General features: G+C 39.8%; 1 protein-coding gene across 1 annotated transcript in view; it reads right to left on the bottom strand.

Annotated features, from left to right (window-relative positions):
* Positions 1-18,536, bottom strand: part of LOC138723182 (serine/threonine-protein kinase TNNI3K-like) — a 79,151-nt gene that overhangs the window by 24,976 nt on the left and 35,639 nt on the right. Inside the window, exons 18-20 of the mRNA XM_069862097.1 lie at positions 3,275-3,327; positions 2,672-2,724; positions 1,400-1,532 (exon numbers count right to left, since the gene is read on the bottom strand). Coding sequence (XP_069718198.1) covers positions 1,400-1,532; positions 2,672-2,724; positions 3,275-3,327 — 239 coding nt within the window. The remainder of the gene's footprint in view (positions 1-1,399; positions 1,533-2,671; positions 2,725-3,274; positions 3,328-18,536) is intronic.

Raw genomic sequence — 18,536 nt, 5'->3', positions numbered from 1 at the left:
ATGTTCATCAAATAGAAATTTGATGAATGGATATCTTAGTATAGAGCATATCCTTATATAATTGGGTACTGTACTAGATTCAGTAGAAAACACAAAATTGCTTTTAATAAGGTAACTACTTTTATTTCAATGGACAATATCTAGTTGTCATTATAATCAAATTTTATACTCAGATATTCTTTTCAACACCTAATTATTTCAATGAACTTCACCAGAATGGCTTCTTAGACATCTAAGCCAGCACAGAGGTGACTGTAAACCAGAAAAAAAATGTCAGTGATGCATAATTAGTGTTCTGCAGATAACATACAAAATTTTCATAAAGAAAATCCTTTGCCTTGAAATACATAACTTTGAGAAAAAGATGAGATTTGTATTTAATTGAATAGTCATAATGTGAGCATATATCATAAATTCAGGGCTTATACATAGACTATAAGACATACAACACCCCCAAAGCTGCTTTTTGCAGAATTATATATAATTCAGATGTGCACATTCAGTATCTGGGTTTTGTTGTGTGTGTAAATATATCTTTTATGAGCAGTAGTTGGAGGTACCACAGAAGACGAGGAACTAGCTGTGAATCATGACTCTTACATCTGAAAAATCAGCTGTGTACATAAAAAGTATGTAAAACTACCTTGTACAAAGTCTCAGCTTACTTATCCATGGAAGAGGGAAAATTACACTTACTTAGGCCACTGAGAGGACCAAAAACATTAAGGAGAATAGCCTAGATCAAATGTGAGCATTTGGGAAAACTGCATCCCCATGTTTGTGGGCACCGACACAATCTTTGGAAATATGTTTTATGATAGGATTCGAATAAACTGTTGGTGCTCTGGAGGTAAGGAAGGACTCATCACTCCAGTGGAGGACAAGGAAAGAGCCCTTCCCTAGGCACAGTGTCTCAGCAGAGAAAGAAGGGACATAAAATGCTTGTCTCTAAAGCTGCAACAAGCCCGAGAATTCAGGAAAAGGGACCCTGTAATTCAGTCGATGTAATATATTTAAAAGAAATGAGGGGAGAAGCAGGGGGAGAAACAGTACTCCTGTATAACTTTTTATCCCTTTTATTTAATTTGTGATGCTCCAAGTGAGCTTTAACTACTCTCGAGTCTTCTAGGTCTACTTAGACCACAGTATGAACAGAGTAAACTGGCTAATTCAAAATTAACTGCAGCTGATATTAGAAACAGTAATCTTACAGAAAGTTTAGGTAATGTAGGTGATGCTGTACTGGAACTGCTCCCAGGAATGTAAGTTTTGATCTTCAGTTAAGTGGCCGTGAAACAAGGACCGGTGAAAAAGGAACACAAATGTGAAAATGTACATACAATGTAGCTACTTCTCTACATTCAGAGAAGTTTAAGTATTAACTCATTGAGTATCTTACCTGGTTTCAGGTGAGCAAATGGAATTTCACCTGTTAATAGCTCCCAGAGGCACAAAGCATAGCTGAAAACATCGGCTTTTATAGTGTACCTGGTACACTGGGTGAACACCTCAGGGGCCATCCAGCGTAGGTTCTGCATGTCAGGAAACATAAAGAATACATTAACAGTGTTTGCTTCCTCACTTATGCACATTTTCCTGCATTAGTTTATTTGTTTTTTCTTCTTTTCCTATTCCCTTGCCTCCGTGGCACCACAAAATAACTGGTAAAGTTGCCAGGAATTTTTTCCCTTAGCTTGCAAAATCTAGGCAGTGTATTATTGCACACTATACATAACAACATTAGTATGGTAGCTGTCTCAGCCCTGTAAAGCCCACCTGACCAGACTTTAAACATGAGAGCAATACTAGAACAAAATCAGAACACCCAGCTTCAAGGTCTGGATACCATGTCATCAGGACCAAGCATGCCTTCTAACACCAATTAATTAACACTCCAGCTAGCAGGCGGAAAAAATTGACAACAACTGCACTGGGCTGGTACCTTTTCTCTTGGACCTCGCCGCTTCCTGCGGAAGCCCAGTTCTGAGGCTGCTTCACAAACAACCAGCCTCTCACTGGAGTGATGAGTTCAAGGTGTTTTTGCAGATTCCTTTTACCTCATTAACATAATCTACATTCTTTACAAGACAGTCTTTCCCACTGAGATGTCATCAAATCCTGCAGGACCCACGTCTGCAGCAGCAGTAGTCACTCCTCACACAGTGAGTGTGCGTTATAATTTGTTAGAAAGGAGATTGTTAGAAAGGAGATTGACCAACCCTGTTTTGGCATCACCCACCCTATTCCACAACTAGCAATTAAGGTGATGCAAACTGTCATGACCATGGAGTGAAAACACAGAATCCATCTGGATTAAAACTTATGAAGACAACGGTACTGTCTTGCAAAGTTGACTCTCTGTGAGTGATGGGCTTGTAATGGAGAAAATAACTCTGAAAGAGAATCACTGTCTAACAATCTATTCCCTACCAGAAATAGGAACCACATGCCAGCAAACTGTGTATGAGGATGGGGCACAATAGAGCTCCAAAGACAACTTAAAAAATATTATTTTCTCTTGCATCTATTATATATTCACTCATCTCTTCTATTGAAAAGGCTTAAAGGAAAAGAAAACGTCACAGAGAAACATTACAAGAGATGAAATGCTATACTCCTAACTTTGCTGTATGTTTTATACTAATTATGTAGAACAAAACAAGAAACAAACCCCAGGTTGTTTTGTCATATTGTCTTCATCCAGGGATTGCAAAAATCTAGATTCTGAAACACACAGAACAACAAAAAGATTACTGTTAAGCCAACACTGATACCCACCTCATTATACATAAATCTTGATAAAAAGTTTGTTGGTTTTCTTTTTTTAACTATCCCTGGTGTTTGGAAAGTGCAGATGAGCTGTGATAGCTCTTTTTCAACAAGAGTGTGTACAGACAATGAAGATTCTGAAACTTGCCTGCTAAATTCAGCACTGGAATAAATCTACAAAGCTCCATTGACTTTAGTAGCTGTTTACAAAAGCTGAGGATCCAGCCCAGAATTTGTGACCGTGTGGTTATTTGTACTGGTTAATGTAACTGTATCTGGAGTCACCACAGTCACTGAGCCCTGCTTTAAAATACAGTCCCACAGAAGCCTGCCAGTCTTATTTAATGTCAGAAAAGCAGCCCATCTAAGAATGAGAAGACCTTGCATGAATGTACTGAAGGTGTTATACGCTACGCTTTGAGATACATGTCATTTTCTAGTAAACACATGTTTAGTGTTAGTGAATTTGAAGTTTGTTTATGAATATTTCTTGACGACCCCTTACCTCCAAAATCAGCAACAACTGCATGACCATCCTCGTACAGGAGAATATTGTGACTGAGGGAAAAAAATAAAGGTAATTGTTATGCAGTTTCCTAAAGATGGTGAAAACTTTACAGTTTTCTGTTCATAGGTAAACTCTTGAGGAGTTAGGATCACCTGCTTAAGCAGTTAAATGTCTATAGATAAAACACTTGTAACTACATCTCATATATATTGTTAGAAAGTATGCATTAACTCTGAGAAGGCAAATGCAATAGCCTCATAAATGAGAATGTCATTTTCTAATCACTACTAGATTGCAACAATTCCTGTAATTATTTCTAGATCAAGTATAGCAGCTTTATTCAATAAGCACACTGAATCGCAGTGATGAGGTGAAAAGGATGATGTTTGAATGTAAACACAGTGGTGACTGTTCAATAAAAATACATGGACTGACTCTTTTCTCTTTTAAGGCTTGCGTAAGTGTAAATTAATAGTGGTAATTCCTAATTTATGCTGATATATAGAATGGAAGGAAATGATCTGAAGAGTCCAAATAGAATGGATCACTGGAAGACATAAAAAATCCATTAAGCTGGGGAAAAAAATAATGATACAATGTGGAGTCCTATTCAGCTGAATGACCACACTTATTAATGGAAGTGTTTCTTTCAAGAGGCAAAGGTACTTCATTTTTTAAATATCTAAATTTCTTTACGACAAAAAGACACGTCATCCATCCTGTATCTTACTGCAGCATCTAGGATGAAAACTTCTCCCTGCTTGCACTAATGGAGATTGGTCTCTTGGCATTGCTGGAGACAGGATTTCAGTCTTGCTCCACTCCTACAATGTTGGTTTCCATCACATCTTTGCGACCTCATAGGGTGCAACTGATGATGCATGCCAAGTCACTCTGGACCTGAACTGGGTCTCAGCTAAAGTGCCAGACTTGCATCTGCTTCAAGAGTCAGGAACGCTTAGAGAATTTTTAATGTTTCCTCTTATTGTCAGTGAAATACACACTTTTTGTCATTACTTGATGGAAACAATTGCTCTGTGGAGGGCTGAGCCTGTGCTGCGCAGGTCTGTGGCTGGAGCTGTGGTTTGTCCAAGCAGAATTTTGCAGACAGGAATGGGAAATGCTGGAGTTATCATGTGAAGGCTGCAGAGCTTCCCTGTGTCTGTTTCCTACCCCTGCTCATCCTAACTCCAGCTGCTATAGCTGGAACTGCCTGTGCACCATAGGAAATGGCCTGGATCTCAGGTGCCCTGCAGCTGGTGTGAGGCTCAGGCTCGTGGCTTCTAACTGAACAGCAGACAGCAAGAAATCACAGGGAAATGGAAAATTCATGCCTGATGCATTTGTTAGGTGTTTATTTCAATATGAAGTCTTCATCTTTGCCCCAGATATGGTATCTGGAGTTAGGAAGGAAAAACCCTGTTTGGTCAGTCATATTTGGGGCAATCTCTTGTCAGGACATCTAGAGATCAGAGAAATTATTTACCAAATATAATTACTTGTATGGACACCTGTAGAAGTGTTTTGGTTTCAGGGAAATCTTTGAAACCATAGCAACTGCAAGCCTCGGTGAATGTAAAGAACTGAATAACCACAATGTCACCTCAGATTGTCAGCACAGGTATTTGGAGGCTTAAAGTTAAACCTGCTGGATTTATCCTAAAACTACTTGAACCAAAGAGGTGAGTTATGGATTTGCACGGTGGTTTAAACCTGTTTATTGAAGGTAATGGGAAGAAAACTCAGCTTTTTTTACATATGATTTGTTCAAAGACAGTGAGGGATATGGATAACATCTGAGAGGAAATCTAACCCTACGTATGTGTCCATTCTATTAATTGAAGGATTTTAAAAAATAAGCTTCCAAGTATGAACAAAACAACTACAAAAATACTGCCACACAAGACTGTAAATATTTCTTATCCTTTTTATATCATGCTCATCTCCCCTGCACTGTGGCAGAGGGGCTTTCATGCCCTGCTCTTCACTGCCCAGCCCTGGGGCTGCCGCCAGTGCACAGGGGCCCTTTTGCCCTGTCACCCTTCTGGCTGCTGGAGCCCCTGGCTGGGCAGCCCTGGCTGTGCTGGAGGGTTGTCATCAGTGTCCTGGAGAGAGACAGCCAGCTTAACGGCATTTGGCTCACAAGCAAACTCCCTTCAAAAGCCCTGTAAGGTAATGCAGAAAGCCAGTCACAAAAATAGGTACATATATAAAGAAAGGTAATCAGGAGTTGAGAACTGAGTGCTTAGCAGCTCTGTAGCGCTTTCGTTGAGGACTTGGGTAGTGTCAGATGCTGCTTTCTTCCTCCACACGCGGAGAAACATTCAAGCAGACTCATCCTGGTTCAGTGTACCCTTGGTTAAAGCAGTGGTTCCTTTGAACTCATGAGTTCTCTGGCACCAGTGCCTGTTCCCAGCACTCCAGGTCCAATGGCTGTGGGTAGCAAGCTGTGGCACCAGAGGGTGAACATGCACCTGCTGGCTCTGTTGTCCATCCACCCAACCCAGCCCTTGACTGCATTTTCCCATCTTTTTGTCTCTCAGAGTGGCACAGACAGTTGGACAAAACAAGGCTGAAGCCAGCACCTGGAGCTGAGAACTGAAATAATCCCCTGCCACTTAATAATGGCTATGCCTTATCCTTGTTCACAGAGCCAGGCAGAGCAGCCTGGGGGATGTGGGGGCCACCTCAGATGTAATTTGGCTTCCAGTTCTCCAGAAACATTGGTGTAGCACTCCTGGCTAGAATCTTGGCATTTGACAGAATTGGTGGCTGTGCAATAAAGCAGTCAAGTACACAGAAACACATCACCAACCTGCCTCTTTCTGACAGTCTTTTGCATGACAGAGCCTCCTACCAGCTGTCTCAGGTTCCTGGGCAGAGACTGGGTGTGAAGGACAAGGTCCCATGCCAGAGTGGCCACTCTGATGAGTTCCCTCTTGAATGAGGGACATTTAGAACAAGACTGGATGAGGATTTAGTAAAAAAGACAACGAGGAACAAATCTGCAATGGCTACTAGCAGGTGGATTTACAGATGAAGGTCCACAGCATTGATCTGACCTGAACTCCCATGTAACACAGGACATGCAATTCCTCTAAGTTCTCACTCCATTTTAAGAGTTGTGGCTAAACTGGATCATATGTTTTAGAAAAAGACAACTTGTTCCTCATTGTTGAGATAGTTACCCTGCTCTGATGGTCAAGGAGTCAAAGGGTTGTTCGAATGCACTGGTGTAACCTTCTAAACAGTTATAGCATAACCTACACTATTTATACGTAGCCATCTCTGGAAGGCTTTTAGCTGCATTAAATTTGTAACATAATGAATGTACAACTGCCACGTCACCACAGTGATCGACAAAACAAAATTCTTCTCATCAGCCCTGGTCAGAAATTCTAAAAAGCTCATACAGTCTTCCAGATGATCTTCTACTTACACATATTTTATAAATACTCCAGACATTTTGTGTCTTCTCAAACCTCAGTATCTCAACTCTACTTTGGAAGAAGGACACAACAGCAAGAAGTAAAGGTCTTTTTTTCTGAGTTTCTGCTATCCACTCAGATTTATCCATAAGATGCATGTGCACAAGTGTTCGAATTATTAACAAAAGGGCACTGGAATGGAGGTATTTGCAGAAAATTGATAATATACAAACAGAGACTAGGTTAATGTCCGCAGAAAAACTAAACCTCAAAGGTCTTGGAAATGAACTAGTTTATTAGAGTGGGTTGGGAAATAAGCCCAGGTATTTATGGTAATTTTCAAAATTGCAACCTCTGATTTTTTCCTGAATTAAGATGGAAGGCAGGCGTCTCATAAAGTGCTGTGCAATGAAAACAACATTTCCCCCCTGTAAGTAATTAAACAACCTGACTGAACTGTCCCATTCTGAATTTATCCTCTAAGCTGGCCAACATTATAAATAATGATAAATCCTAGGAGCCTATAGTCTTCATATATTAGTCAAATGCGTGCAATAAGGAAATTTTGACAATTCCTGGGGATAATTTCCGTGAACTGCATTGGTTCCTGAAAACAACCCCAAACTTCCCGGCGGCGCTACCGAGGTTTATCTGCAGAGCGGTCACTAGAGGGGGATGCAATGCACCGCTTGAGAGCGAGCCACCTTCTCTCCGAATTGTCTTCCACTGTCGGGCTCTGTGAAATGGGTCAATTAGACCCATTAGCAACAATTGTTTTAGCTTAAATGCATGTTAATTCCGGAGAGATAATTCAAATAATATTTACTTTGCCAAATGTGTAGAGAAAAAGAGCAAACAGTTACGAAGCACAGGAAGAGTTGGAGGAGATAATACTTTCTTTTATGCCAACTCTGTTATCTTACGTAGCACTACAAATTAAGGCAGTTTTGTAAGTTGCTTATGCTTGTCAATATGTTGTGGAACTAAACCATTTGGGACTAATAGGCTTTATCAGGTATACAGGCTTTTTAAAAAAAAAAATCTTATTTTATTTTTTATGTGCTCAATCCTTAATGTACCAAAAAAGGGAACAAGAAAAAGAAAAGATTGGTTTTGTCTTTTTATCCCCAGTGAATGGCAGTAAGCGTTAAATCAAATTGGTCTCTTTGACATTCTTGGTTACATCTGTCAAAGATAGACACATTCCCTGGGCATTAGGAAGACACTACTGATTTGATGAGCACTGTGACACTGTGAATGCACTTAGTGAATCTTCAAACCCTTAATCTTGAAAATACATCTTCCTCCTAATACCAGTCCCCATTTCATGGCCTTTCACTGGGCTGTGGAACTTGAAATTAAAGCTATTGGCAGCAGTCCTTCCGTTTCCACGATGCTTCCTTTCTGAGGGTTAGGGAAGTAAAAGATTGAAGCGCTGTCCATCAAAATGACCAAAACTGAATCTAGTCCAAAATGCCTTCTCTTCTGTATTTTGTAAGGGGCTTAGTCTAATCGACTGGTAGGTTTTGCCATACAAATTGAAATATTCTGCCAGAGATAAGGTTTGAAGCTAGCTTTGTATACTGTTACTTGATTTCATACAGGCATTTAATTTTGAAGTCAGTCCAGCTTGGAGGAAGGTTTTGGATTAGAGAATACTCGAGTTCCCTCCCAGCTTAACTGTTTTATCTTTTCATTAACTGTAGCTTTCTAGGGATCTCCCTTTAATATCTTAGCATGCAAGCAGCCTTTCATGCAACAAACTGCATAGAGATCTGCTAAGGGAATTCGTTACTTCCCTGAATATTGAGTAAATACCTATATGCATATTTATACACATATGGGCTTTTGCTATTCTATGGATCCATAAATGCCTTTCAAATGCACTTACTTCCTGTTCCTCTTCTTCATATAACCGAGTATACCAAATGATGTGTCGTTTTATCATAATGCTGACACATTTGACGGCATATAGTTATCAGAACTGAGAGCTGCCTCCCCATATACAAATAAATTCTAGCTACTCACTCCCAGAACTAGCTATAGAAAGACTTGTCTTTTCTTATACAGTAAATATGAGCGCTTTTTGCAGATGACAGCTAATGGACAACAATGAAGCAGCATCTCTGTCTTGGTTCTGCAGGCTGGAAAGGCCAGGCCAGTGATTTTGGAGGTCTTTCTCAGAACCGAGAGGATGCATTCAGTGTAATAATCTTGGTGCAGTCTCTGCACTACTGCTTAAGATGTTCCGTAACTGTAGTTTTCTTGCACACCGTAAAGAGAGACAGTTGCATTCTTAGGATTGTGCAATTTTCACATTGCCTTCCATGTGAACTATAGGACTTTCACGTGGGAAAACTGAAGTGACTCATGCTCACAAGGTTTGATGGAGTTGTTTATAACATGGAAAGCTGAACACAACCACCTAACGCTTAATATAAGAAAAAAAAAGGGATCACTAAGCAGTTAGGAACATAATCCATACACTGTTTGACTTCAAATTGGAATTAGGGTTTACAGTGGCTAAAAACTAAGGTGAGCATCTACACTGTGGTCATGAGGTGAAAAAATGCAAGGCTTGTCTAAAGAGAGAGAACATAGCTGTTTTGGAAGGCACCTACTTCATATTAAGAGAGAATAAAAGTCCTATGATAATCCAAGAGAGAAGGTGAAGAGTGAAGATGGTAGATGTTGGTAGATATTGGTATCAGTTGCAGCATTTAAAGTGAAGGTAAGCTATGAAAAGATGGAAAGATTACCTGTTCCTTAAAGTCATTAATATATAGTGGTGTTTCAACTGCAATCTATGTGCTAGTGCCAAAGTAATAGCCCATGTTATACATGGCAGACTCTGAACTGGTTGGTTCTAACAGCAGAGGACTGTGTTTGTAGACTCATGTAAGGTCTCAGTCCTAAGCTGAATGGTGACTAAAATGTTTCTTTGTTTTATTATCTGCAGACTAGAATGAACAAGATACTAAGCATGATGGTGGAAAAATAATCCCCCGTGTGAGAAAAATGCTGTGCTTTAACTCCTGTCTGTGTGGGAACAGAATATTTTGAATCTAAGTTTGTTTTCCAGTCTTTAGAATTAGTTCAGGTTTGTGTCTTGTTCAACATGACACTCTCAATTGAAGGTTTTGTAGAAAAGAAATTGAACTGTAAGATATGAGGGGTTGGGAAACCATAGTTTGAGCTCAGTAAATTGCAAAAAATAAGGGTAATAGTTTTCAAGTAAGGATAGCTACTAGTTAGACTAAAAGGTGATCTGATTCACTTCACTCTATTTACAGCTTCTGAGGTCCTTTATTCTTAACCTTGCAGTGGATCATTGCAGTATCAGCGTGAAATTATTAATGGTTGTATCCTGCAACAGCCGTTGATCCCAGGGGGATATTCCTCTATACAGACTTCTGACATGAGCCAGAAGATTTATTGATTTCATCAGTGTCCAAATTACTTTTCTTGTAATATTGACCTTTTTTCTGCAAAAGCATATGCATGTGAGCAGAACAGTCTTTGCAGTAGAGTCTGGCTTGCAAAACAGTTAAAAACTTTTCCATGCTGCCCTTCCAAACCCTGAGCTGCATTTCTGAACCATGTTACCGGACTGTATGCAGCAGAGAAAGCAGGCTGAGTAAATCACAAGCCAGTACCTGTCCTTTGACTCATGCACAGGAGTGACAACGAGCTCCCTGCAAACTGAGGTTTTCGACACCTCCCCTAACTGTGGTGTTGCTCAGGTGCAGAAACTCAAATTTAATGGTTTAACACAACATATCCTGGCCTAAAACCCTTGGCATGATTCCCTGCTCTCTCTTCTGGTTATGTAAATGTAAACCCCAGAAGACTGATGCACTGTAAGTGTAAATGTAATTTCTCAAAATGCTGAGATAAGGCCTGAGATGAGTGGTGATTCCTCAGGTGCATTCAGGACTTGAGGCTAAGGATGTGCCTCAATTAGGGATGCCCTGGCAGAGTGGCTCAGAGGGCCCACAGAGGGGAGCCCTTGGCAAGTGCCTCTGTCAGTCTGCTCCAGAGCAGCACCTCTCCGGGCAGATGGAGTTATTTTCCATGTGGAGATGGGCCAGTGCTGGGCCATGTGTATGTCAGTACAATGCTGTGTTCAGCATGTTCTGCCCTGTCAGTAAACCACTTAGCTCAAACACAGCACCACAGGCATTATTCATTTCCAGCAGCTGCAACACAGAGACGAAGTCATGCCTATCTACACCTACAGGGAGACATGTCTGACATGTTTCCAAAGCGGCTCTTCATTTTCCTGCCTTCCACAACAGGGTCATATTTTCCTCCTGTCTCTTGACCCTCCCTCTTTTCCTGCTGCCTGCTCTCCTGTTTGACCTGGAGAACCTGCGCTAGCCAGAAACACAGAGGCTGCTTCTCTTTCATGCATCTGTAGGGAATGGAATTGCTCCTCTTTATACCTTTCTACCTTTTTGACTCCTTCACTAATTTTTATTCCAGATGGACATGTGGCTGTGATCAAATCTGGAAGGCAGCATTTCAATGGGTGGTTATATACCCCTTATCTTTGTAAGGAGACACAGCAAAGGGAAGAGGTGCCTGCAGCTGTCACGAAGATGTGAGTACTTCATGGCTGGGTTTTTTGGTGTTTGGTTTTATTTAACTTCCTAATATGAAAGACACCCCAGCCAAGACATCCTGAAGCTGGGGTGCACTCTCTAATCTCAATGCAACACAAGGCAGGGAAGAAAGGAAGAAAGGAGCGTGGTTACAGTTCAGGCTGTATTGCAGAGTTAATATTTATTTCTGGGTACTCTGAAAGGGCTCAGTAAAATCCATTGATTGTGACAGAACTGTAACAATGGATCAAAATTCATTATTATGCTAGAGGGGTGTCTGAAGATGTAAGCTTTTCTTTCAGGCTTTGAGAAAAGCTTTATGGATCACAGTTTCCTGGGTGAGACTTTGTAGTAAGTACATAAAATAGAAAATGGAAGGCAAACTTGTGAAGAGCAGATACAAGGAATTAACAAAACTGAAGCTTTGATTGTTTTTCTTTGCTTGTTTCTACATTTGATCAAGATGAAGCACAGCCAGCAGCCAAGTGAAAAAGGAACTCAGTGTCTGTGTTCTAAACAAAACATTACATTTAACCCAATTTGGAAAGATCAACTCAAGTATGTCAAGATTTTGTGAAGTCAGTAATACAGAGGTAGTGATGCAGCACAAATTAGGATTATTTAGAAGGTATCATCTGTGACACTAATCAGCAGGGAAGGATCTGCATGCCTAAGAGGAGTTAAAACAGAACATCTTTAAATCTGAGGGGGTTAGGACAGTGAGAGCCATCCATTAGCACATTTTAGTGCACAGGCTGCCCTGAGCAGGATCAGCTCTGCACAAGGATGCGATCCCTCATATCCTGCATACTGCAGCTGCAGTAGGTGTTTATCCTAACAGATCCACAAATTAGGAATCAGCCATACTTTTCTGGGCAGCTCAGAAATAGGCTGAAGTGTGGAAAGGATAACTTTTTCTAGGAGAAAAAGAAAACGCTGTGTTTTTACACATAAATTCATTATTTTTCAAGCCACTCTGATACTATCATAGAATGCAAATACATATTGCTGCAGGTACAAGACGTCTACAATAGATGCTAGCAACCAGAAAAGCTGAAAAGAGCATCAATAACATCTCCTCACTTCTGCACTTAACTAGGTCTAGCTGGACATCTGTCTGAAACAGCAAGATACTGTTCAATTACTGTCATACTTGCTAGAGAAAAGAGGAGGTTCTGTACCTGGTACAGAAACTTGATGAGTGAGGAAACCTTTAAAAATAACTGGAAAAGTGAGCTACTGCCACATTTACAATCTTTTATAGCTTTAGAAAATTTGGAAAGAATCAAGCTTAGGGACAAAGACAAAATACTTCCTATTTACATGTTTGCTAGTGGAAGACGTACTATATCCAAGATGCAGTACCACAATATAGATGATGACTATGTAGGTGAAATGTTATTTAGCAGGAAAACTGTCTATATAATCTATTGAAAATTGATTTACTGATTTAAAGAAGCTATTGCAATTGATTTATTTTTCAGAAAAGGACACACTAGAGGAAGCAGAAAAATACCAGTTGCATAGAACAAATAAAGAGCAAGGCTTTTAGAAATTTGCATCACAAACACAGATTTTCAAACAAGCTGGGCATGTGGGGAAAGAGCCACAAAATGCTTTAGCTAGGTCAAAAGCTTTCAGTAACTCTGAAGATCAAAGTTTACAAACAGCAGTCCCTATGCCGTCATGGCACTCGGCTTTTGAAGGGCTGAGTAAATTACAGCACGAAAGTGTATGAATGTGGACACAATAATGCTTACATGCTGTTTATCAAAGTGCTGGCTTATCCAGGTAAATTCAGGACAGTGAAGAGTATATAAAAAAGTATATAAAAAAGCTGGCAATGGCTTTTGAGGAAGCAAAAAATGGATGTAATGCTAATGGTCTCAACAAAAAAGCATTACTTGCCTGTATTAGAGCTGTAGATATGAGGAAGAACCATCAAGTGAGGAACACAAATTTCACCAGAGACCAGTTTTTAGGACAGAAAAAAATTAAGCTCTTAGAATCAGGACTCCTACAAATCACTGTCTTAAAGATTTCTACCTTCACCTGAACCCAAACCTTGGGATGATAAATTTCATCATAAGGGTGCAGAGGGTTTATACAATGTATGATTCTAAACTAAAAGAGCCATGAGACTATTAGTTTATATTTGATATAATTTTAGCTCTTGTATATACTATTAGTTTATATTTGATATAATTTTAGCGCTTGTATATACTTTTCATTCAACTATTTAAGTGATTTGAATACAATATTGTTCTGAGACCACCACCAGATGTCAAATGAAAATTTAAATCAAATGGAAAGATAAACTAGAGGGATTCTTGAAGGCTGTATCCTGGGTTGAATATAGACACGTGAGTCATAAATACCTGCAGACATTTCTGTGGTCTTGATTCAAATTTGACCCTTTCAAATTGTCACCATTTCTTAATGTGAATAAAATGTAGTGACCCCTAGCTTCAACTTCAATCTACTTAAGGATTGTATAGAAGTTAAATAAACCCAACTTGATGATACACATAGCCAAGCCCTGGGTTAAGAGTTTTTATGGAGAAGCTGAAAAAATCAATAACCAGACCCTTTCTTGGCATGGGATGCCTAAATATTTCTGACAAAACAGTGCCAAAATGCCCATCTTGGTGCTGAGTTCATGGATATATCCGAAAGCAGGAGAAAGTCTCCGGAAGGGTATTGTCAATCTGGTACCATCAGTGAACACTACAGTTAATGATTTTTCTTTTCTAAACTGAAAAATACAACCCTCAGAAATAAAGCTTGGAAGGTATGACTCAAAAATGCTATTACTGCCTCAATGGCACTTTGAAATTTGAAAACTACAGATGAGAAAGGAACTCTTAAGCCTCTGTTTGGAGAAATACAGCAAGATAAATCTGATCCGAGCTGAACTGACAGAAGGTTAATAATGAGTTCAGCAGAATCAGAAATTAATTATCTTCTATAAGGCCCCACACAGTTTGAAATTGTGAGACCAAGCATCATTCTCTTCAAGATACCATGGAATGAAAAAAAAGAGAAAAGAATCAGAAGTGTGTAATCATCCTGGCTTTTACAAAGGCAAGGAGTTCTGCAGGCCTGCCAGTTGCAAGGGCTTCTCCTGCTCAGGGCAGGAGACAGGCAAAGCACATTCAGTGAATGTCCCTTACCCAGAGAATAGGGCCATGAAAAGCTCCCTCTACCTTTAACATGCTGTGGCTCTAATGAAAGGCGACTGCTATTTTAAAATTTCATAAGGGACTTTATAACAAAGAGAAGTTGCAGACACCATCCCCATTACCACCAGGCTTCCATCCTGCCTTTCATCTTCCTCACTAAGCCACCTCTCAGAAACTTTTACAGATATTTAGAGCGATCAAATGAAGGTTAGCCACTCAAAGGCTCGTTCCAGCCATGTTCAGCTGTTATGGCTTAAATTAAATTGATACTAAAATGGTCTCATTTTTATTAAAGTGCTATAATCATTGTGGCTACAATCCCTCACCATGGTATAAGTAGTAATAAGCTGATACATGTCACCATGGCTAATAGCTGTTAGAACTTCATTTTCCAGAACTGGAAAGCAAAATAAAACTCCCAATTATCCTCAAAATGGAAGGATAACCCCTTTTCCAGGGTAGAGACACGAAAGATTAATTTTCTTCTCTGTTCTGTCAATTCATATTGCAGATTTATTTAATGCATTTTGTGCATTGCAATAGATTTCAGAAATCACAAAGAGGGTTACAAGCTATGTGAAAATTTAAGGTAAAAAATTTAAGGCTCCTGTGAAGCCACTGGCAAAATTTAACACAAGAGGGTCAGACTTTCACTCTTGCTCTTCCTCTTCAGCTGCTGTAAAGATTTTAATCCAGTAATTGTGCCAGTGGGCTGACTGGTATTCATGCTGAAAACACAGCTCCTGCTTTCACTAAAAATTCTCAGAAGTTAAGCTGCTTTCAGCACTGCACATCAACGACACTGATGTGCTTACAGTAAATTATCTTTTGACCCTCACAAATACGATCCTGTAAAAGCTGTGTGAAGCAATGATATGCTTTTTGGCTCTGTAGTGAGGTACTAAGATACTATTTTGGCTTTTCTTTTGTGGAAAACATTATTTAAATCCTTCAGTGCAGAACTAGATATTTTTTAACAGTTGGTGGTGAAAAGGCACAAAGCTGAACCTAAAGGTCTGGATCTTGTCTTAAAACAGTTACACACTGCAGCATTCAGACATGGGATTTTTGGCTTGAGTCATGACTGAGGCAAGAACTACAGCCTTAACAGAAAGCATCTTCCTCTGAGCTCCACAGTTTGGTGACCTGAAAGGAACCTGTGAAAGGATGCAGGTATATGAAGGAGACTCAGCGAGAAAGTGGAGGACATGTAAAGTCAGAGCCAGTAGACTGAGGAGAAGGGAACCCTAACTGTAAGGAGGAGAAAAGGTGATGGACATGGACATGCAATGGAGAAAAGAGTCAAGTACAGTCATGAAAAAAAAAAGGTAGTAAGAAGACATTCTTCCAGATTGTCGTTAGTGTAGATAGAGATCCATGTTGCTTTATGCACAGCTAATCATAGTGAATAAATCTTAAAAAACTCGACACTCACTAATAAGGTCTGGCCTAAACCACCTTTTTTTTTTTCCTGTAACATTTATTAAAGACTCCAGGACTGGTGGAGCCATATCACTGTTACCAATAGCTTTTTTTATTTTATTTTTTTTTGAGAAAGAAAGGTTAATATAAAACAGCTCTGCCTAGTTCCAAACAATTTAATCTACTGAAACTTTGTAATATCGTGAGTTTCTATTTATTTTTAATCCAGACTTTGTCATACAAGATGGGCTAAGATCCCTTTGCCAAAAGAGTAAAAGCATCTCTATAGAAATTGTTAGCAGTCCTGATCTGGGCCAAAACTGCAGAACTGCATCCATGTCAGTGCTCAGCACTTACAAGGGAAGCCATGTAGAAGAGAAGAGATGACAGTCAAAGGCAGAAAGTGGCCTGTCCAAAGCAGCGCACAGCTCTGCTGTGTAAGAGGAGAGTCAACTATCCACAGTCTGAATAGTGCACCTTCTGCTTTGAAGAGTTGACAGAACCAAGAACCATCTTTTGTCTCTAGCCAAAGGAGGAATTTTCATCTCAAATCTCACAATCCCATACAGTGAGGTATTTCAGTACTGTAATATGCACACCCCGAGACTATTTTCACACCTAGAAAAGCAAGAACAGATTTCCTCTGCATACACTGAGGACTCAGCGCTTCCCCTCAAGTATCATCAAACAAACCCAATGACTGCACTGCCCTGCACTAGATTTTAGCTCTTAGAGGCGATCCAATCATAGAATCATAGAATCATAGAATCACCAGTTTGGAAAAGACCCACTGGATCATCAAGTCCAACCTTTCCTATCAACCACTAAACCATGCCCCTCAGCGCCTCATCCACCCGTCCCTTAAACACCTCCTGGGAAGGTGACTCAACCACCTCCCTGGGCAGCCTGTTCCAGTGACCAATGACCCTTTCCATGAAAATTTTTTTCCTAATGTTCAGCCTAAATCAGAAATGCTTTTACTGGAAACAAATGGGCCAAACAAACCAAGAAACTGGTTATGGGGAATATTTAATCTAAAAAAGATAAACCAAACAAATAAAAGGAAAATAAGTCATGAGAGCTAAAAAAAGGTGTCATCTGAAAGCACAGCACTGTGCTGAAAATAAACCGAGAATTCTCAAATGGAAAATTAAAAAAACCTAAAAATGTTAAACAAGTATTTGTATCCATCCTTCCAGAACAGTAGAAGAAAGTATTCCACTGTGTGGGAAATCCAGTCAGCAAGGACAGAAACCAATGAATTAAGTGTTCAGCATTTCATAATTTCAGTTATAGAAAAATTAGAGTCTTCATGACAAGATGTCAGGACTTAGCATGCTCTGCACTGAGGGAGACAGAACCTGGAGAAGCCTTGGCTGACATTGTCAAAAGCTGACTTAATTCCCAACGTATCCCTAAAAACTATAAAACAACAGCGTAAGGTGCAAGTCACACACCAGGGAATTTGAGACCAGACACCATGGAAAGAGCGCTTGGAGCTCGTAAGGGGATAAAAAGGTGCCACATCTGCGTAGCAAAGCACCGCCTGGTCGGGAACGGTGATGTGCCCACACACTGATCTCTGGGGATCCCAGTGGCTGCTGCTGCAGGGCTGGGAGGTGCAGCAGAGTGGAGAGTAGGGAGTTTCTGGAGTGCTGGCTGCCTGCCATGGCTCTGCAGGCCCAAGCTAGAGCTGAGCCATCCTCATCTGCTTGACCTTGCTGCAGAGAGCTCTACTGCTGCTCCAGGGGAGGATTCCCACACGACCGGTGTTGAGCTGGCAGCTTGTGCTGCAGCAGGTATCCCCCACAAATGCAGTCAGGAATACACACCTTGTGTTTTCCCTGCCAAGATTGCCCTGAACCTCAAATTCTTCTCAAATTTCTTAGAACTGGTTACTGCAGAGCTTTGCAGTCAAATTGCTTGATAATGAATTGTAATTAGTTTGGAATGTATCAAGAGAGAGTTGAACTGCGCTTAAGAGTTTGACTGTCCTAATGTCTCCTGCTACTTAGTGGAACTGTTTGAGTAAGTGGTTTTAATGGACTGTATAATTTTGCATCGAGTCTGACTATTTTATAGAGCTTAACATTATTGAATTAAAAGTGGGCAACATCATTTCTTGTCAATAAAATCTTATTTGCTCATATGAAGACAAAACATTCAATTTTTCTTTTATTTTGAGATTTATTTGGTAAGTAGCATTATGTTTTAAAACCTTGGAATCTGAATTAGAATTAAAACAAAAAAAAACTAGGAAGAACAGAAAACATAATTTAAAATGTCAAAATGAAGCATTTCAACATAATTTAAAATGTCCAAATGAAGCATTTCAATAGTCTCTGAAATGTGGCTTCAGCCTTTTTTAGGCTAAAAGAATTTTGAAAAGTGATGTACTTCTTGAAAGTATTTAGCCAATCCAAAGTGCATTTAAAATACTCTTTGACGCAATGTATTTTAGGTAGCTCTGCTACAGTAAAATTGCAGAATGTGGCTTATCTTAATATACTTAGATTAACCCTCCATATAGTCAATATACATGGATGCATATGTCATGTCAGCAATATTCTGCTAAACATCATACATTTATCACATCTATCCAGAATTACCATATTTGCACATT

The sequence above is a fragment of the Phaenicophaeus curvirostris genome, chromosome 8, assembly GCF_032191515.1.
Source record: "Phaenicophaeus curvirostris isolate KB17595 chromosome 8, BPBGC_Pcur_1.0, whole genome shotgun sequence".
NCBI lineage: Eukaryota > Metazoa > Chordata > Aves > Cuculiformes > Cuculidae > Phaenicophaeus > Phaenicophaeus curvirostris.
The sequence above is the reverse complement of the archived record's forward strand: the minus strand, read 5'-3'. Positions and strand labels throughout refer to the sequence as shown.